This window comes from Labeo rohita, chromosome 20 (genome assembly GCF_022985175.1).
Source record: "Labeo rohita strain BAU-BD-2019 chromosome 20, IGBB_LRoh.1.0, whole genome shotgun sequence".
Lineage (NCBI taxonomy): Eukaryota > Metazoa > Chordata > Actinopteri > Cypriniformes > Cyprinidae > Labeo > Labeo rohita.
This window is the reverse complement of record NC_066888.1, coordinates 17474604-17496899: the sequence shown is the minus strand read 5'-3', so window position 1 is coordinate 17496899 and position 22296 is coordinate 17474604. Positions and strand designations below refer to the sequence as shown.

The following is a 22296-nucleotide window of genomic DNA, read 5'->3' as shown; positions in this document are numbered from 1 at the left end:
GAATTCGCAGTAATTGTAATTGTAAATTCGATGTGTTCTCCAGTGGCAGAGTCTGCCTGTTTACGCTTTGCTGGAATGATGAAATATATTCTAAAGATTTTCTTTTGATTGGAGTTTGTCATTTCCTTTTTTTTCTTTCTTTAGTTAGGGATGTGGCATTTAGAGACCTGTTTTAGGGATTCTCCACTTAAAGCATCAGTAAAATAAGCTTTTAGTTTTTTATTAAGGCCCTTGGGATGTCAGAGACCAGCCAGATATGCAGGGTAAAATAAGTTAATCATTTATTTAAAATTTCCTTTTTAATAGCATTCACATTGAACTTCAGTGGACTTTATTTTGGCTCTTAATTGCAATAATGTTGCGTTAGTTAATGTAATGAACAATACATTAGAGTATTTATTATTCTTTGTTAATATTAGTTAATGAAAATGCAGTCGTTCATTATTAGTTCATGTTAATTAACAGTGCATTAAATAATGTTAACAAACACAATGTTTGATTTTAAATATGCATTAGTTAAAATGTTGAAATTAATTTTTACTAAGATATTGTTCATTCTTAGTTCATGTTAGTAGCACTGGGGCAATTTTTAAAACACTATTTGGTGTAATATTAATAATACTAATCTTCTGTCATTGCATGTCATTAACTTTGTATATTATTGTGATTTAAAAAAACACAAATGTTTGAAATTAGGCAGTGTCAAAATAAAGTGAACCTGCCGAACACTCCGTTCTCATGTTATAAATAATCCACACTGTGGACATTAAGATGAAACCGCTGCAAGGGCATTTCTTGTCAGTGTCAATCCGAGATGTTGTTTGAGTCTCCTGCCACAGTGGCTGGCAGATAAGCAAAATTACCTGCCACTTTTTGTAAAGCATACCGCATTGGATAGAGGCAGGTTTTAATTTCATACCCTGCACATTTGCAAAATTGGAATTATTTCAAGGACAAAGGTCAGAAGTTAAATGAAAGCCCTTTTTTGCCAACTTTTTGCTTTCTTTTTTTTTTGGTAAGTACTAATGCCACAGCACTTTGATGTTGAAGGTCCAACAAAAGAAACTGATGTTTGTCAGCAAAGCCACTGCATTAAAGCTGGTACTTTGATGTTGCAAACATTCCAAACACAGCGTGAAAGAGACTCAATGGCAAACATAAGTCTGCGATTACATATGCATGTCCTTCTGATGTCACTGTGGAGCACACAAATAGTGACCAAATGCATAATTTAGTTTGTTTGCTCTAATTTATGACAGTTAAAGGGTTAGTTCATCTAAAAATGAAAGCTCTGTCATTGATTACTTCTCCCTCATGTCGGTCCAAATCTGTATGAACTCCTCTTCGGAACACAGATTTATTATGAACAAGATGTTTTTGATGAAATCCAAAAGCTTTCTGACCCTGCATAGACAGCAATGCAGCTGACACATTCAAGGCCCAGAAAGGTAGTTATGACATCATTACAATTGTCCATGTGACACCAGTCGTTCAGCCATCATTTTATAAAGCTACAAGAATACTTTTTGTGTGCAAAGAAATGCATTTACAAGAGCATCAGAAATGCAAGCATATGATGCTGCTGACGCAGGAGCCGACATTCTGATGTAGAACCCGGATGCACTGTGCCTTGTTTACAAGAGGAAGACGCACTCTTTGTTAGCATGTCTGAAGATTTCGACAGAGAGGATGACTTGCAATTTTTTGCCCAGCCCTACTTATTCAAACCATAATATATAGACAGTGCACTAAGAGAGATGGATGTTCTATGTCAGAACGCTGGCTCCTGCATCAACAGCACCACATGCTAGGAATGTAACATGAGGAAATTTTCCCACCAATTAATCAACGTGTGACAACACCAGTAATACTGGTATCACCGGGGGAGGGGTTGGGAGTAGTTCATTTTTCCACGCTTTTCTTCACTTTTAAATAGTTTGTAAATGCCTGTGCACATTTTACTTTCACTTTCAAATTAACAGCAATTTGGCATCAGTTGATTGAATGGACAATTACAAAACAGTATGACAAACTCACTTATATTAAACAGAATGATTAATTGTATTTCTTTAGTATTCTGTTTCAAATCTTTCGCCAACGTTTTGCTTTTCTTACCTCACTCGTCAGCTCGACTCACTCTCCTCATGTGATAAGTGGATCTGACACTGATATCTCATGGACTATTTTAACGATGTCCTTACTACCTTTCTAGGCCTTGAACGTAGTAGTTCCATTGCTGTCTATGCAGGGTCAGAAAACACTCTCATTTTTGGGTGAACTGTACTTTTAAGATGGTAGGGATGGGACTTTTAAAATTTAGTAGGATGCAACAATACAGTTAGTCCATGGTTCAATACATACCTCGGTTTTTAACCACAGTTTTTGGTTCGGTTCGGTTCTGATATCTTGCCACTTCAGTGTGCTTTTTTTTTTGCAACAAATTAACAAAATACTCACGTAAACCTCTGTACACTGGAAAAAGCGTCGTTTAGTATGTCTGCTTAATTTTTCTGTTGAGAGAGGTATTATTTTTTTTATTTTTACGTAAAATAGAATGGGTTTCATTCGTACTGGACGCCAGAGAGGCGCCCTCGTGCAAAAAACCCACATATGCGTCAAAGTAGTAACACTGATGACGTTCCGTTCCAGCTTCTCTAATATGGATAAAAGCATCGCTATTGCTGTTACTGATTAAAAACAAGATGACTAAATGTAAGGACAATAAACACTCGTCTGCAATAATATATGGTTTATCTGTGTTCTTCAAGCCATCTCATGTATTTTCATAAGCCATTGCTAGAATTTATTGTCTGCCTCATTCTGTGATAAGAATCCACATCAGATCACATAAGGAAGTTATTTCAAACACTGGATTGATGTTGTGAATTAAAAACAAGTCATAATGTTTAAAAACTTAATGTATAAAAACTTCTGTTTTTGTAACTCTTTTGTTGGACAACAGGTTTAGAAAGGCTTATCATTGCATGTCATTAGAATGGAAGATGCTCTGCGTATGTTGCTTTTTCAAATATAAGCAGGGAAGCGTTTCCTCATCTCAGCATGTGAAATCGCGGGCACACATACAGCAAGTTCCGAGAGCAATAAAACTTAAGTTATTTAAATGCAAAACCGAAAAAACGCAATTCACAAGTGCGTATTGAACCGTGGACATCCCTACTATTTAGGCAGTCTGGCAGGTGACTAGGTTTTGGAAATAAGCTTAAGTTTATTACTCTTGCAGGTTGGAGACTATATCTTAATATCCAAAGCAATTTGATTTAAGAATCTATTTAAATTAATTTTAATTATGCACCTGTCAGAATATATTGAAGTATAACAAAAAAAATTCATAGTAGTCACTTAATGACATTTTTGGGGCTGCTGTGCAACTGAACTTTTGTAGGAGCGGGATTTCCATCAGCTGAATGCACATTGCACCCCATTTCCACTGTAGACAGCTTCGTTCACACCCTGTCAGAGGAAAACAGTCTTGATCGCCTAGACCTCTGGGGATTTCACAAACAACTCCAGCCAGTGTTGAGCGAGCAGACAGGGGATCTGTGCTTTAGAGCACATGCAGTGGACGTCTAATCGAGGTTTAGCAGTGTATGTAAAGCTAAAGATGGCTTTGTCCGGTGTCCTCAGGCTTTGGCTCAGCCTGGAAAATTCTCTCTTTTCATCTCACTCTCAGTGTCACAAGTGGGGGATGTAAAGCGTCTCCCCAAACTGTTATGGGCTCCCCGTATGAGGAGTTCCCACCAGCGCAAGGTTGGAATGTAATGTGAAACATAAATATCTGGATGGAGCAATAGCTCTTCATCTGAGTACAGCAAAACCCAGTCTTCCACCTCCCCAAGGAAATACATATTTGGCAAAGAACTAACAGCGTTTAGTTTGTTGCCAGGGCAGTTCAAAGCAAGTCTGGTTTTCTAGAAATTACGCGCTGTGCCGATGGCGTGAACTTGAGGCCTTGAGCGCTGAAGGCCAAAGAAAGGTCGCAGGCCAAAGTTAGGAGATTACAGAGAACTAAAACGAGATGTGAAGTACTGTAGACATTGTTTAGCTTGAGTAAACAAGCCAGTTGTGCCTCTGTGTCAGATTGCATTAGCATGACATCAGTGGGAGGGTTTGAATAAGTCAGAATCCTCCAGCAGTATTGTAATGGTCTTCAAGAGCAGAAGTAAACATCAAAGCTCTGCTTATGTAGTCTGTTTGCTTTGCTTTCGTTGCCTTCCTTTCAGATTAGAACGAGAACAATTCAGTGCTGTTTTACACACTGGATTGTTTTTCTTTTCCAAAAAAACAGAACATTTTTTAGAAATTAATAATTATATTTAGAAATAATTTTTGATTTTTTTTTTTTTTTTAAGGTAATTAATTATAAACGTAAATGTTATAACAATAATATATTAGAATATTGAGATTCTTTTAATATTAGATTATTATTGTATTAATACTTTGTTTGTCCAGATTCCATGACTATCTTGTTGACGTTTAATGTATTCTCTACCCCCGCCTCTCTCTCTTTCCCAGGAATGACGGACATCGCTGCAGTGTCGCCACATTCATATAGGTCTGATTGAGCGGAGCCGTGAGCTACTCAGTGCGTCGACGCTCGGACGGAATGATCCAGCAGGGTGACTAAGAGGAGGAAGAAGGGGGGAGAGGATGGGTGTGAATGCCTCCAGCTACCCTCACTCGTGCTCCCCTCGATTTGGGGGTAACCCACAGACCCAGCAGACCTTCATAGGTAAACTCTCATTTGGATGCTATTACAGAGACATTTGTTTGTTTTTAGTTCAGCAACTATTGTGATCTATAATGATAGAAAAGGTCTGACAGCCCTTTATATTTTTCAGTTTACAGATGGCATATGTTAGACCCAAATTCTCTGAATCTTTGCAATATGATTTTTTTTTATTTTTTATATATTGCAGAAAAGGAAATCACTCTCAAAGACTTCATCTTTGACTTGAATATATAATAATTCTACATTGTTTTTTTGTTAAAAAAGCAAAAACAAAAACAAAGAACAATGTTCATGTTCAAAGGCACTTTAACAGCATGGAGAAATAGAATCTCATTTAATTATTGACTTCACCAGCTGGGACAGTCTTCATATTCTTTCACAGTAACATCTTGTCTGTATTCATTTATTTAAAGGCTTGGAAATCGTATCACAACTGTCAGCAGTTGCTTTGCAATTTTTTTCCTTCAGTATCCCACAGAGTCTGGCTTTAACGGCATATTCTGATGTGAATATTTTCATGTCTTTGCTGTCTTTGAGATCAGTAAAGTAATGGTGCTTTCAAAATGCTTAGCCATGCATGACAGTGGGCCTACAATGAGAAATGGAACGTTGGATTGAGACATAAAGTGTCGTCAGGGAGATATTAGCCATGCTGGGGAGGACATTAGATGACTTCATAGTTTCCTTTTTTGGCAGGTGAAAATTTCGAGATTTAGAGGGGGGGAAAAGTTAAAAGCGCACATTAAGTGGTTTGGGGATACATACTTTCCTTTTTGAGATTGGAATTGTTTATGCAATGCTGTGTTAAGAAGTGATATTAGCATGCACTGTTTAAAAAAAAAATTATTATTATTTTAAGCACTGTCACTCTGCTAATTTAAAAACACCTCATTCCAAAATAACACTTACATTTCTCCAAACACTACATTTCTCTTTTTTTTTCCTTGATTTCAGCAAGTTTAGTTCAGTTTAGTGCACAATAAATGGTTTGGGGATGCATACTTAATTTTTGGAGTTTGAATGTTTATGCAGTACTCTTTCAAGGGATGATCAGATTATAAAAAATAGGGAATTTTTAATGAAATTTCTATTTTAATATCTATAGATTTTGTTCACCCACATCACTTAAAGGATTTGTTCACTTCCAGAATAAAAATTTCCTGATAATGTACTCACCCCCATGTCATCCAAGATGTTCGTGTCTTTCTTTCTTCAGTCAGAAAGAAATTGCGTTTTTTGGGGAAAACATTCCAGGATTTTTCTCCATGTAGTCGACTTCAATGGTGGCTAACGGGTTGAAGGTCAAAGCTGCAGTTTCGATGCAGATTCAAAGGGCTGTACACAATCCCAGCTAGGGAATAAGGGTCTTATATAGCAAAATTATCGGCCATAATAATAAATAAATAAATAAAAATTATATACTTATTAACCACAGATGCTTGTTTTGTACTAGCTCGACTTCACGCATTATGTAGTCTCGTTGGAAAGGTAACGCGTGACTTAAGCAGAAGAAGCGACTAGGGCTGCAACAACTGAATGATAAAATCAATTATCGATAATGAAAATCATTGACAACGTTTCTGATTATCGACTAGTCGGGTCCGTCCACAGTGCATGTACAACTTCAGCCGGTCACGTCTAATTACAGCACTGAATAGCGCATTTCTATGGACAAGATGCATCTAAAACTAGTGGAGGAAACAGAATGAGATGCTGCGGGAGATGTACGTGATCCAAGCTGCCCAAAACATGAGAATTCTTTATTTTAAACTTTAAGTTAATGCATTAACGTAATGGCCTGCTCTGTCAGGTGCTTTGACAGATGTGTTTGCATCCTCCGCTTTATTCCTTTTTATTATCTGTATTGTTCCTTATATTTTTAATGAAGAGATTGACACTGTTCACTATGTACAGTGCTTAACAAATTTATGTACGTTTTTTTACAAATTATGTAAGGTTTGTGCCACTACTGCTTCAAACTAACAGAATTGATGATTTATTTTTTTTAATTAATTTTATTTTAAGCTTTCTATTTTGGTTAGTCCTCCAAAATGCTACTCTTTAGTAACAGTACGAGGCTATTTCTAATGCTATAATATATATTTATTGCTGTTATGTATGAAAGAAAGGCTGAAAAAATAGTCATGTGCTTTATAGTGATTTTTTTTTTTTTTTTTCTCTTTAGATACCCAATTACAGTGAAAAAGTATGTAAACAATGCCAGCAAGAATGCCGAATGTGGAACAGTGTATTGTTTTTTTGTTTGTTTGTTTTTTTGTCAAAAAAATTGTAACGTTTGTTTTTTTTTTTTTTTTTTTTAAAGCCGATTAATTGATTAATCGGAAAAATAATGGCAAACTAATCGATTATCCAAATAATCGTTAGTTGCAGCCCTAGTACCGTCCCACTGTTTACAAAGCGAACATGCAAAAAAAGGTCAAACGCCCTTTACAGAAAATGGATGATTTTGAAGTTAGCACAGAAAATTAGTTTTTCGCCCTACCCTACTATTTTGAACACGAGTACATAGATGAAGAATTAACCATGCGTGACCTTTCATGATTACGTAGGGTGATCACCTGTCCTGCTTTGCATTGTACTACAGCACAGCAATTTCACCCTTTGTCCCACACGTCGCATATTGAGAAAATATGCATTTTCACCAGTCTGTTGGTTTTTAATGATCATATTAAGAAAATGTCCATGTGTTCTTTTGCCTTTTTAAGAAAGCTTTTTATTTATTCTTTTTGCAGCATAGTTTCTGCATCAAGGATTTGCGGACCTCACTGAGTGATCTAGAACCACCGACAAAAATGGTCGAGCAAACACAGAAAAACACGATATTCTCTATTCATTTTAACCAATTAAAAAAAATCGATGCAGCTTTCGGATGCAATTTTTTTTCTTGTTTTAATAGTTAGTTTGAGACAGTTTCTATGGCGTTATTGTAATGACACATATCCAGAGCACATTATTGTAATGCAGGGGCACATCAAAATGCGCAAACAAAAATCTCTTCTCTTGCAGGTGGATTCTCTTTACTCTCATAAAAAGACTTGCTTTCTCTCGCTTGCATTTGCGCGCTCGGAAACGTAAATTGGCGCATATGACAACGGATGTAATCACCATTTACATAGCATAACAGTAGAAAATGTATCTGCCTCACATGTGTCCCGCATTGTAAAATGAATGTATTTTTTTTTTGATGGCTGTTATAGGGATGCAATTCTGTAAACTCAAAGCTTAATCCAATTGTAGTGTAATTTTTGTACTCTCATTGCATTCAATTTACTCCGTCAGTCCAAAGTCATTAAAAGTAAAGTGTGTTTCAGAATTGTTCTGAAGCACTTGCACAAAGCAAAGCCCTGTGGTGTTGCACTTATTTGGAGTAAACTTTAATTATACCATCAGCAGACCTCACAATGCATATTTTCCTGCTGACAACTTTGAAGGCCTCCAGACTCTTACACAGCATGTTTCTTTTCTGTCACCAGGCGCCTCCTATGCACCACAGGGTTATGGCGGCGAGTCCAAGCTCTACAGCCTAGAACATGGCCCTGAAAAACCTCAGGACAAGAAGAAAAAGAGCTCGGGTTTGGCCACGCTCAAGAGGAGATTCATCAAGCGACGCAAATCCAGTCGCTCTGCCGATCATGCGCGGCAGATGCGCGAGCTCCTCTCGGGGTGGGACGTGCGCGACGTCAATGCCCTGGTGGAGGAGTATGAAGGCACGGCAGCACTCAAAGAGCTCAGTCTGCAGGCGGGCCTGGCCCGGCCCGAGGCTCGCACCCTGCAGCGTGATTTAGCCACCCTTTATCAGCACAAGTACTGCACTGATGTGGACCTGATCTTCCAGGATTCCTGTTTCCCAGCACACCGTGCCGTTCTGGCTGCCCGCTGCCCATTCTTCAAAACCCTGCTTTCGTCGTCGCCGGGTTATGGAGCCGAGGTGTTGTTAGATGTTGGGACGGCGGGCATGGATGCGCCCATGTTCTCCTCGTTGCTGCATTACCTCTATACGGGTGAGCTGGGCTCGGAGGACGCAAGGTTGCAAAATGTGGACGTACTGGTCCGATTGAGCGAGGAGTTCGGTACACCCAACTCCTTAGAAGCCGACATGCGAAACCTCTGTGAGCACATGCCGTATTTTGACTCACTGTTAAGTTTCTCCTCAGACTCTGAGCTGGTGGAGGCTTTCGGAGCAGGTGCACCTGCTCCTAGTGGCGTTGGAGGTGGAAACGCAGGGGTGAATCACAGCTCGCCTGATGAGGAGCTAAGAGCCCACAAGGCCGTGCTCTCGGCGCGCTCGCCCTTCTTCCGCAACCTGCTGCAACGACGCATCCGCTCGGGTGAGGAGATCACCGAGCGAACTCTGCAAACCCCTACCCGTATTATCCTCGACGAATCCATCATTCCCAAGAAATACGCCCGTGTGGTCTTGCACTGCATGTACACCGATGCGGTGGACCTTTCGCTGGTGCTGCGCGGAAGCCCTTCCGAAGGCAGTCTGGGTGAAGTTCAGGCGCTGGTGGCTGGGAGAGGATGCATGAGTCGGGCCGAAGAGGCCATGGAGCTCTACCACATCGCCCTCTTTTTGGAGTTCAGCATGCTGGCGCAGGGTAAGTCTTAGCGTCCCTTTTTTTTTTTCCCCTAGTCATTCTCTTTCGCCTCCTCAGCTTTGTTTACTGCCTGATTAATTCACAAGCTGTCAAGGGACGACTGGAGGAACAGGGTGGGGTTGCTGTAGTTTATTCGCCTCATGTTAGGATTACTGTTTGTGAGAGATTCCCATATGTGCCCAACAACAAAGCACTGCAACCTCTGCGCTACTTTTAATACCCTCATCCTTTTCCGCCTATATTAATTTTATTCAGGAAGACAGGCTTTCTAAGTGTTGTAGAATTGGGCTTGTTGTTAGGAGTGTGTACTTAATGACCAAAGTGACATAAATCTGCTTCAGGGTCGACTTTCTCTAAAGCAGCTCTACATTAAACACTGTTAGCTTTCCTTTGTGTATTTATGGCAGGAGGTAAAAGAATAGGTCACCGCTCTCAAGTTGTGGTTTGCATTCTGGATTCAAATGTCTTTTTCCTACTGTTGATGTTTGCTGCAGGGTACAGCTATTGATTTGTATTTAATGCCCTGAGTCTGTAGTTTGTTAAAATGACTGTTGATTGAAGCAGTTCTTTTATTTTTTTAAGAATGTATTGGGCGGTTTAATATAGCTAAATCACGTCTTGATATTTTATATGCCTTTTAATGATATTTGATCTCCATTACATAGTTTAAAAGGTTTATACAGCCATTTGTTAAGTACATCCAATGTTTTATGCAAAAGGTAAAAAGTGGAAAAACTGGATTTTATTATATAATGTTTCAGTAAATGAAGCATAGTATTATAAAGTATATCATCATAGATCATTTATTTTAATGTTTTTTGTTTTTTTTATAACCGTTGCAAATTAACCATTTAAAGTACACTAACAGTCAAGATTTTTTGTTTTTAAAGAAGTCTCTTCTGTTTACCAAGGCTGCATTTATTTGTTCCAAAGTAAAAAAACAGTAAAATTTTGAAATATTTCTGCTATTTAAAAAAATGGTTTTCTATATGAATATATATGAAAGAAACTATAGAAATTAATCCTTTTATTTAGCAAGGATGCTTTAAATTGATCAAAAGTGATGATAGACATTCATAATGTTACTAAAGATCTCTATTTCAGATAAATGCTGTTCTTCTGAACTTTCAGTTAATCAAATAAACCTAACTCTTATGTTTTCAACAATAATAATAATAATAATAATAATAATAATACATATTATTATTATTATTATTATTATTATTATTATTATTATTATTATTATTTTATTTATTATTTTTTTAAATTATTATTATTATTATTATTATTATTTATTTATTTATTTATTTATTTATTTATTTATAGTTATATAATTTTATTCCGAATGATCATGTGACTGACTGGAGTAATGATGCTGAAAATTCAGCTTTGAAATCACAGGAATAAATTACTTTTTAATATATATTTAAATAGAAAGCAGTTACTTTAAATAGTAAAAATATTTCAAAATTCTACTGGTTTTGCTGTACGTTGGATCAAATAAATGCAGGCTTGGTGAGCAGAAGTGACTTCTTTAAAAAAAAAAAAAAAAAAAAAAAAAAAAACATAAAAAATCTTGGACTGGTAATCTAGATGGTTCTTTTTAAAGTATATATTGTGGTTTATATGTAACCCCAAAAATATTATGCAGCAGAAGTGTTTTTTTAAATTGATAATGAGAAGAAATGTTTCTTGAGCGCCAAATCAGCATATTAGAATAATTTCTAAAGCATCACTACACTGGAGTAATTGTTTACTATTTGAAATTGAAGTAATATTTCACAACATTACTGATTTTATTGTGTTTTGATCAAATAAAGTAGCCTTACTAACCCGAAAGCTTTGAACGGTAGTATGCACCAAATGACACCAGTATGCACCAATTAGACACTACATATTAATACATGACAAATGCCACTGCAGAACAGTTTTTGAGCATTTTATGAGTGAATTGAAGTAGAGGAAACGAGGAGAGATTAGGAATCTACTCAAATTACATGCTCTTTGGGAAGCTTAATGATCGAATAAAAATGCATTAAAATCATTGCGATATTCACTGTTACTTGAATTTTATTTCGTCATCAAATTCTACTGGCGATATAAAATTAGCCCTACTCACTGGAGGAAGAAATAGCTTCTTTGAGTGGTATCTAAAGTAGTTCCTCACAGTAATTTACATCACTTTATCAGCCCTTGCCAAAACCTGCCGGTGCATCAATTCTCAAAAAAGGGCTTTTTGTCGGCAGCAAATTTGCAGCCCGGTGTCTTTTTTTTCTCATTACACATTTACTAGCCTGTGCACCCCTTGCCGGTGTACTGTGTATCATCAGCCCCTATTGTGAATTGGCCAGTTTATCTCTATTTACTGTACAAATGATGGGCTTTAGCTGTGCTGTGCTAAGATATGCTTTTTAGAGAGCCACCCGTCCTTCGGATTACTTCATCTTTGAATAAGAGTATCAAACCCTGCGCTTTACAGCACAGGTCTGCAGCATCAGTGTCAGCTGATCCTTATGACCCGTTGGACAGCTGTGGTTTGTAACGGATAGCGATCCGATTCAGTCCTGTCAGCATAGCCCGATGATGAGCTCAGGAGGACTTGTTTTCTTCCAGAACATGCTGTGCCATTTGCTACGTCAACCCTTGGTTTTTTTTGTTTTTTTTCTCACTGACATGAAACATATGGCAATCAAATACAAATTGCTTGCGCAACCCTGACTTTGATTTGATTTGACTTCAGTTTTGACAAACTTTATTGTCAGAAACCCTGTCAGCTGCTCCTCTTTTCAACAGCTATTTTAGTATGGTGCAGTGTAGTTACAATGTGTTGCATGAATCTTACGAGTCCACATTACTGACTTCATTGTTTTTGATTGTTTGATTTGTTGAGAGACTCCATCAGTCAAAGAAAGCTCTGGACTGAATACTTGAAACTGAACAGGCAATCATTGAGGTGATTTCAGTACATGTGTGTTGATGGCCTCCAAGGGGAAACAAACGTGGCAATGACCTCTAGGAAATGGAGGCACAGCAGTCATTTAACACCCAGTCAGCAGCCGGCCAGTGGTTGGTACATGGCAAAGATAATTAATGTGCTGACCAGGCAGACGCACGTTGATAAAAAGCCACCCGTTGGTCTGGAACCGACTCTGTTCCGCAGAGGGAAAATTACTCTTGTTCACACTAACTGCAGGAAATCAGCTCCTGCAGCTGTGGATCTTGTTAACCTCTTTGTTAAACCTAAGCTGTTAACTTAAAGGTGACATATGTGACCCTGGACCACAAAACCAGTCATAAGTAGCACGGGTATATTTGTAGCAATAGCCAACGATACATTGTATGGGTCAAAATGATTTTTCAATGTTCAATGAAGATGTTTTGTAAATTTCCTACTGTAAATATGTTAAAACTTAATTTTTTGATTAGTAATATGCATTGCTAAGAACTTAATTGAGACAACTTTAAAGGCGATTTTCTTTATATATATTATTATATATATAATTTTTTTTTTTTTATTTTTTTATTTTTTTTTTTTTTTGCACCCTCAGATTCCAGATTTTCAAATAGTTGTATCTCGTCCAAATATTGTCCTGTCCTAACAAACCATACACCAATGGAATGCTTATTTATTCAGCTTTTCATTCTTTCAATTTTAAAAAAAATTGGTTTTGTGGTCCAGGGTCACATATGGTAGAAATAGACAGGCAAATGTTGTGTATGAAGAAAAGTTTTCTAGAATGTATCTGTGAATGACAGACAGTCTTTCCTTTGAGATAGAGGATGCATAGGAGAAAGCGCACAGTGTGCTCGCTTGTATCAGCCTCAGATGTGTGCACTCGACTGCCGTATGTTCGCCTAGCCTGCGTATGTGTCTGTCAAATAAAAGGAAGCACAATCATTTCCATCACATCAAAATTGTATATTTATCTCATGAATGACAAAACATTTTTTGTAACCTAATTACTGAAAAAATGTCACGGCCCCCAGTTTTTAAGAAAGTCATGTGAAAAAATCCCTTCCTATTGCTCTGTGTTTGTGCTGTGACAGGAAATTGACGTCAAGTGAAACTGAACAGATAACAGCAGTGAAAGTAACAAAGTCTTCCCAGTGCTTTGTTGACTTAGTAATCTGTATTTGCTTAAACTTATTAAGCTAGCTCATATGATTATCTTTGGTACCTCTTTGTCAATACATATGTAGAAAAAGAGTAAATAATGTGTTTTGTTTTATGATACCTTAGTGATCGGCTATAGTTTTATTATACCTGTAATTGTATATATTAAACGCACTACCATAAATTAATACAAATGCAGGCATTGCTAATTAAGGTATTGCTAAGAAATCATTCTAGTATGCTGATTTGGTGCTCAAGAAGCATTTATTGTTATCAGTTTTGAAAACAGTTGTGCTGCTTAATATGTTTGTGATTATTTTTATTATTATTTTATTTTATTTTATTTTTTTCAGAATTTGTGGATGAATGGAAATTCAATAGAACAGAATTTATTTGAGTGGAAAAAACATTAGAAAACATTGTAACATTAGCAATGTCTTTACTGTCACTATTGATCAATTCTATCAGTTTTTGCTGACTTTTGATCTGTAGTAGATGGGTCTCGACTACTTTTATCTGTGCTTTTATGGCAGTTTTTTGAATAATGTCAGAATTGTTTAGGTAAATGATTCCTTTAAAGAGTTAGTTCACCCAAAAATTAAAATGAGCCCATAATTTACTCACCCTCCAGACATCCTAGGTGGATATGACTTCCTTCTTTTAGACGATTCCAATCGGAGTTATATTAAAAATTATTCTGGCATTTCCAAGCTTTATCATTGCATGGGTGGATGTTTCTCTTCATCAGTCCAAAACAAGTCCAATAAAGTGCATCCATCCATAATAAAAATTGCCTCACACGGCTATGAGGGGTGAATAAAGGTCTCCAGTAGTGAATCAATGAGTTTCTGTAAGAAATATATCCATATCTAAAACTTTAAACTTTAATCTAGCTTGCGCCGGCTGGTCGTACCCGGAAGCAGCACCAGGCGAATGGCGTAGGACGTCGGCGTTACGCATGCGCTGTTGAATCTCATGAAAACCAACGTGTGTTTACAGGAGCAAAGAAAGCAAAGTTTCCTTACTTCAGCAAAGGAAAACCAGTCTCCTCTTGGTTTTTTAAAATCCTCGGACGTTTTCCTTGTCAAATCCTCGTTTTGAACTTCTAATTCATGACCGTTGTTTTGATCTCTTCATGGTGCGCTCGCATTCGTCACTTCTGACATATTACGCCATCCGCCTGGAGCTAGATTAAAGTAATTCTTACGTTTTAAATATGGATATTTTTCTTACAAATGCGCATAGATTTGCTACAGGAGGCCTTTATTCACCCACCTCCCCCCCAGAGCCCTGTGTGGCACTTTTTATTATGGATGGATGCACTTTTTGGACTTGTTTTGGACTGATGAAGAGAAACACCTGCCCATGCAATCATAAAGCTTGGAAATGCCTGATGATTTCTAATATAACTCAGATTGGATTCGTCTGAAAGAGGGAAGTCGTATACACCAAAGATGCCTGGAGGGTGAGTAAATTATGGGCTAATTTTTACTTGAACTAACGCTTTAAAGGGATAGTTTACCAAAAATGACAGTGCAGAGCAATGCACTTGCATGTGTCGAAGACTGACCTGGAAGAGAAGAAATTGTTAAATAGTAGTTGTTGTTTTTTTCTTTGCGCACAAATATTCTCATAGCTTCATAACATTAAGGTTGAATCACTGATGCCACATAGACTATTTTAATGATGTCCTTACTACCTTTCTAGGCCTTGAACATGTCTTGCATTGCTGTTTATGCAGGATCAGAAAGCTCTTGCATTTCATCAAAAATATCTTAATTTTTGTTCCGAAGATGAACAAAGGTCTTACGGGTTTGGAACGCCATGAGAGTAATTAATGACAGAATTTAAATTTTTGGGTGAACTGTCCCTTTAGTGCAATGTCCACAACACAAAGCTTCCATCCTAGTCCAGTCAGACCGTTTATGGACAGTAAGTTGTAAAAACTCACTCCATCACTCAGAAATCAGCATGGTTATGTTGTAAGAAGAATGTGCCAATGAACATATTAGGCCCACATTTACCTTAACAGTTATTCAGTAACTTGGCACTTGGCCCAACCTAATGAATGACATTGGCTAACCTTAGAGTACTGTCATAATCGTAACTGTGATCATTTACATATAGAAGTTTTAAAGTGCATTAGCAAATTAAACAGCCTGTTTAATTCTAAGGGTCAGAGAGAGGGTAGTAATTGCTCCTGTAAAACTAAATGACGGCTTTTTGGTGCAGGAAACCTGGCTAACTTTAAAAGTGGGCCTTGGGGGGAAAATTAGCATCTAATCAGTATCTCACAGGGTAGATGAGATAATGCAAAGTGGTGGTCCAGATATCCAGCTTAGGCACATGAGACCATTTTCAAAGAGTGTGATGGAAATAGGCTGACTTGGAGTTGAATTAGACAGTTCTGGTGAGGGTTCGTGCTGTGAATGAACTGACACGGGGCTGAGCGTGACACTGCACCTGTGACGATAACATTAACTGACAGCATGGCGTACCATAGGTCTGTTCTGTAGTGCAAATGAAATGCTGCATCGATGGGCCTGGAGGCTGGGAGCTACAGAGAGCTGTGCACATTTCTTCCAGTCCTCAGCACCTTTAAAAAATGCATTGCTTCTCATTTGAGACAGGGACATCTGGGGATAAAGAGAGAAATTATTCACAAACTAAAAACCTTTTGTGTGTTCCAGTATGTGTTCATTTGTATTTTTCATTCTTTGTTCCACTTGCAGTTTTGTGTCACTGTTCATTAAGTTGAATGGTTTAAAAAGGATGCTTTGATATTTCATCATTATCTAACAATGAAATGTGGGCAGCAGGAGCATTTCAAAAATCCATGAAGCAAGGTCTTTGTGACCTTGTTTTTCTTTCAAAGCTTTTAGACATTTATTTTATACTTTAATTTAATTAAACCATCTAAACAAGATGTATATAGAGTGTGTAAATAGTAATCTTGCAGCTATTTAATGGGGTTGTTCTGTATTCTAGCGTGCTTTATATGTGAAAAGCTGATTTATTATATTTGAAGGCATTTAATTTCTTGGGATGCACTAATATTAAATTCTAATTGCCAATAAGCTCTTTTTTTGTGTGTTATACCTATTAACTGTTTTATAGCTTTTTTTTTTTTTTAAATACATTACAAATAAAACACTAAACACTAAAATCAATCATTTTGTTAATTTAGGTATTACAACATTATAATGTACAATTTGAAAGTTATTTTGAGATTTGCTAAAAATTACATTTAACAGTATTAGATGTTAATAATATTAGCATTTCTTTAAGATTAACTTTAAAGGGATAGTTCACCCAAAAATGAAAACTCTGTCATTAGTTATTCACCCTCATGTCGTTCCAAACCCGTAAGACCTTCGTTCATCTTCGGAACATGAATTAGGATATTTTGATGAAATCCAAAGCCGCTTTTCCACTATCGGGCCGAACTGTTCTCTTTGCTTAACCATTCCATTCCGTGCTGATCCGGGTCAGTCAGCACGGATACGGTTTCATTTTCCACTGTGGTGCTGATAACGGAACTCTTTGGAATGGAAATACACAATTGTAATGTAAATAGCCATATGGACGATAATCAGATATTTCTGTTTTTGGGACACCTTTTTTTTTTTTTTTTTTTTTTTTTTTTTTTTTTTTTTAAATCTGATAGTTCGTCAAATAACTGGGAAAAAAAGAACACAACACTTGCCGCAAAAAAATAAAATAAACAGAAGGCGATGACGGGTATCACGCTACCAACAAATGCTGAAGGGATATGCATGCCAATTGAGACGGACACAGCATGGTTTAGCACGGTTGTTTAACCGTGCCGAGAATTCTGGCCCGAGAACAGTTTGTAATCGTGCTGTGCAGTACCAGGCTCTTGTGGAGAAACAACTTGAACCGTACCTGACCGTTCTAAGAACCGTTCGACCCGATAGTGGAAAAGCGGCTCAAGAGTTTTCTGACCCTACATAAACAGCAACACAACTACCACATTTAAGGCCCAAAAAGGTAGTAAAGACATTGTTAAAATAGTTCAAACACAAATTAAGATATTATGCATGAAATCCAAGAAGTTTCTGACTCTGCATAGACAGCAAAGCAACAAGTTCAAGACCCAGAAAGGTAGTAAGGACGTCCTTAAAATAGTCCATGTGACATCAATGGTTCAACCTTAATTTTATGAAGCTACGAGAATATTTTTTGTGCATTTGGTTATTTTTGTTTTCTTTTGTATTCTTATAGCTTCATAAAATTACGGTAGAACCACTGATGGACTATTTTAACGATGTCTTTACTACCTTTCTGAGTCTTGAACATGTTAGTTGCTTTGCTGTCTATGCAGAGTCAGAAACTTCTTGGATTTCATCCAAAATACCTTAATTTGTGTTCCGAAGATGAACACAACAAAAATGGTCTTACGGGTTTGGAACTACATGAGGGTGACAGAATTTTCATTTTTGGGCAAGCTATCCCTTTAAGTGATCATTAGATGATGACAAAGGTAATTTACATGCAAAAAAAAATAGCAGATGAACATTTTAAATGTAACTGACACTGACAGGATAATTTCTTATGTAACATTAAGATTTCACATTTTGTATTGAGTTGAGGGCAGGAAATAACAAAAGTCCGTTGGGTAACAAACACTGTCACCGCAGCATCTCTGTTCCTGGAGAGAACAGGTCTAATATTGATAGCTTTGTAGAGAGAGTCCTTTTGAAATGATGCCGCTTTGATGCTTGTGCAAGAGGTTGAGTCAGACGTCCTTTAGAGTGTTTCAAACTCAATACGGAAACCCTTTCTGGCCCCAAGGCACCGTTCTGATTAGTATTAACACAGATTGCTGGTGGTGTTTCCATTAAGCCTATGAGAGATTGTCAGCTCTGTAATGATTCTGTCTGTTACAGCTTGTCTGAAAGGTCATGGAGAATTTTAACCCAACACCTCTCTGGGGCTCCTCCACTCTCCGCTTCTCATTTTCATCTCTGTATCTTTTAGCAATTTCCATCTTTCACATTCAGTCATACAGACCAGGCTAATTTTCCACTATCTCTGTCCTTTTTGACATTACCCGCCTAATCTTTACTCCTTCTCCCATTTTTCTTCCTCTCAGCATGTCGCCGCTTCTCTCGCTGACTGGCTCGCTCTATCTCTCCTCCTCCTCCTCTGTCTATTAGCCTGTCTACCCCTTATATCAAGCTCCAGGGCTCTGGCTAGTTAATTGGGGTACTGCACTTGTTCAAGGCTAATAGATACCCTAATGATTAGTCCTTCACTGTCTCCGCTCTCTTCCTGTGTTGCTGTGTTCCTCCAATATCAGGTGTACTCAACTGTAAAATGAGCTCAAGACTACTATTAGGTATTTCACATCACATGGCCTTGTTGCTAGCTTTGAGTCCTTGACAAAATGCGTTTCTTCCAAGGAAGGAAGTATATTTTAAATGTATACTGAGTGTGTTATAAAACACCGCCTTGCTTGTGGTTTAGTTTTAAATTAGTTTTTTTATGAGTTTTCTAGTGAAATGAATTTTAAATGACTCATTTGTTAGTAGTTCCACGTTGCTGAAATCAGTCTGCCTTCCTCGTGGATCCCTCATCATCACCATGCAGGCTTTGACTTTTTTCCCCCTTGTTTTTATGGATCATTTTTAATGTTAAATAGTACATACAAAGCAGTACATCTGCTTTTTGAACAACTGATTGGCATCAAGAACACACAAATGCAGATGTTTGCCCCACACCCACACAAACTTCCTGTTTTTTGCATAGAGCAAAGCTCACCCTGTAGGAGTTTTCACATTTCTTAATTAAACCCTTATTTAAATTTGAGCAGCTTAGTGTAAATGTAGATTTTGTCCTGTAAATTTGAATAGATGTTTTTATTCCCAGTGTGAAGCTGATCTTGAGCTCAAATATTGAGATGCTGTTTAAAAGCAATGCATTTCCCATGTTTATAGATATGGTAAGGAGATACGGAGTCCACAAAACTAACATCGAAGTGCTGATGAAATGTGCGGCGTTTGCTCTGGACTCATTACCATCAAATCTTCTGCACTTGGCATTCAAGTGCCTTTGAGTGGAAAACACTGCAAGTTGTGCTTAGTCTTCCTGACATGTGTTGCTTTTGTTTTGTAGACTTTTGTTTCTGCTCTCATGTTATGACACTCGTCTCATGGTTAAGTAATTATTAACTCCTTGGTGTAAGTTCAGCAATCATTCTTGGGGTTTGAATTCGACTCGCATCTAATCATTAACTTTCATTAACTCGTATTGATTTGTTTCTGCGTTCATGCCCAATGTGAACCATCTACACATTGATTACAAAGTCGATAAAGAATGATGAGATTTTTTGGATGCTGGGTGATACGCTCCCTAGAGGCTAATATGATACTGTTTTTTTGAAAATGACAAGTTTATGGCTCTGCGAGCAGAGATTATAATTAACTGGGACGGGTTTATGAGGGAATACTGCACTACTTTGCTTCTGCATGCTAAATGATTTCTAGTCATGCGGTGAAACAGATGTGGTGCTACTTTTAATCTTCCGTGTGCTCCAGGCTGGAGACGAGTGAGCCGTCATCCTCAGGCTGTGCGCTGCCCATCATAAAAGAGAAGACACTGTCATTGGATCTCAGACTTAAACAGTACACCTTAGCACTTTGCAGGCAATGAGAGAAGTTGCAGGCGGCTATTTGTGCAATATCATACGGTTATAATTTGTCCATAGGCACAAGGCTGCTGGTAATCATGGCTTATATTCAGTAAAACAGCAAAGCTGTGAGTGATTATTGATTTTGAGAGCGTCACAAATTTTGAGTGAGTAAATGTTGTTTGGGGTGTAGAAAAAATATACTGAAATGCTTTTAAAAACACTCCCAGGTCATTTTATGGTAACTCTGATCTTATATTTGCAGATGAAAGGTCCAAGTTGTGGTTTTCAACAGGTCAGGGTGTTCTGCCATGAGAAACTATGAATGCTTATTGTCTTTATTTGACTTCCTCAGATCCTTAACATCTTCAAGGTCACTCTTACGAGTCTTAAACAGCGTACATGCTTACAAAATATGTCATTCGACAATGTAATACTCTCTCCAGAGTTTTGAAAGAGGCATCTGCTCTGACGCAGGCTGCCATCCAGTTGAATATTTAATGGTACTGATCAGCACAGTGTGTCTGAACACTTAAAGGGATAGTTTACCCAGAAATGAAAATTCTTTTGGAATTTTCTCACTTTCAAGTTGTTCCAAATCTGTTTGAGCTTCTTGAGTTTCTTTCTTCTACTGAACGCAAAAGATGATGTTTTGGAGAATGTTGGTAACCCAGTAGTTGCTGGCCCCCATTGACTTGCAGAGGAAAAAATACTACGGAAATCATTGGCTACCGGCAACTGTTTGGTAACCAACATTCTTGGGTAAACTGTCCCTTTAAAGGAGTAGTGCATGCATTTATGGAAGCTGTGTCATTTCAGCAGTCATTGCTCCAAGGGCTGGGTAAAAATATCAATTTCTGGATTTTAATCAATTCTCATTTGTTTACGCAACTATATTGACTCTTAAATCCCAAGAATCAATTAATCCAGCCTGTTTTCACTTGCTGAACGGGACATTGTAGTGCATCTCCCATCCACTAAATAAGCTTTGTGCTTGTTACTTTTGATGTAAAACTAACAATAAATACCGTTTTGGCGTTAATGTGGAGTGACAGATTGCCTCAGTATAAGAGAAGCCACAGCGCAAAATGCATGTGAAATGATCATCTCCTCCGCTTTAAAGGAGAAGTCCACTTCCAAAACAAAGATTCACATTTAATGTACTCTCCCCCTTGTCATCCAAGATGTTCTTGTCTTTCTTCAGTCGTAAAGAAATTGTTTTTTGAGGAAAACATTTCTGCATTTTTCTTCATATAATGAACCGATATGGTCCCCCGATTTTGAACTTCCAAAATGCAGTTTAAATGCTGCTTCAAACGATCCTGAATGCTGTTGTAAACTATCCTAGCCGAGAAAGAAGGTTCTTACGTAGTGTAACAATCGGTTAAACTGCCTTTAAACTGAAAGAAAAACATGAACATCTTGGATGACAAGGGGGTGAGTAAATTATTTGTAAGTTGTTGTTGTTCTAGAAGTGGAGTTCTTCTTTAATACCAGTTACAGCTAAAAAAATAAAAAGGAATGAACATCTGAAATTATGTTAAGAGTACACTTGTACACAGTACAACTTGTCGGCGCTGATAGCCTCGTGGGCAGAGCATCGACATACAGCGCTGTTGTGCTTCGGGCGTCCCATGTTCGAATCCCGGCTCGCGGACCTTTCCCAATCCCATCCCCCTCTCTCTCCCACTTCGTTTCCTGTCTCCCTACTGTCCTATCAATAAAAAAAAAATAAAAAAAAAGTACAACTTACTGAAATCTCACATAACATCACATTTACCTCAGAAAAAACATATTTGGTGACCGTAAAACTCGTTAGTCAGCTAGAAAAAATTTAACTCTAGAGAGGAACGTTTTGCTAAATATATGCACCATATAACACATTCGTTATAATTTATTTAATTTATGTTTGAAGAAATCTGTCAAATGTTTATGACAGCCACCATTACATGTTTATATTTCAAAAAACAAATTGGAGAAGAAATATAGTTATGTAATTGTATCTTTATTATTATAAAAACTTCACTAAGTGTAATTCAAGCATTTGTAGACACATTGGTTCATTTTAACCTTCAATATTATAGTTATGTAGTACCAACTGACTCTCATGTATATTATACAGCATTAGTTTAGAGTTTGTCTTTTTGTTTGATTTCAAATC

At 37.5% G+C, this 22296-nt stretch overlaps 1 protein-coding gene across 1 annotated transcript in view; it reads left to right on the top strand.

Annotated features, from left to right (window-relative positions):
- The window catches only part of btbd7 (BTB (POZ) domain containing 7), a 58282-nt gene that overhangs the window by 20703 nt on the left and 15283 nt on the right, over positions 1-22296 (top strand). Inside the window, exons 2-3 of the mRNA XM_051138660.1 lie at positions 4534-4750; positions 8245-9369. Of these exons, the coding sequence (XP_050994617.1) occupies positions 4669-4750; positions 8245-9369 (1207 nt within the window). The 5' untranslated portion in view covers positions 4534-4668. The remainder of the gene's footprint in view (positions 1-4533; positions 4751-8244; positions 9370-22296) is intronic.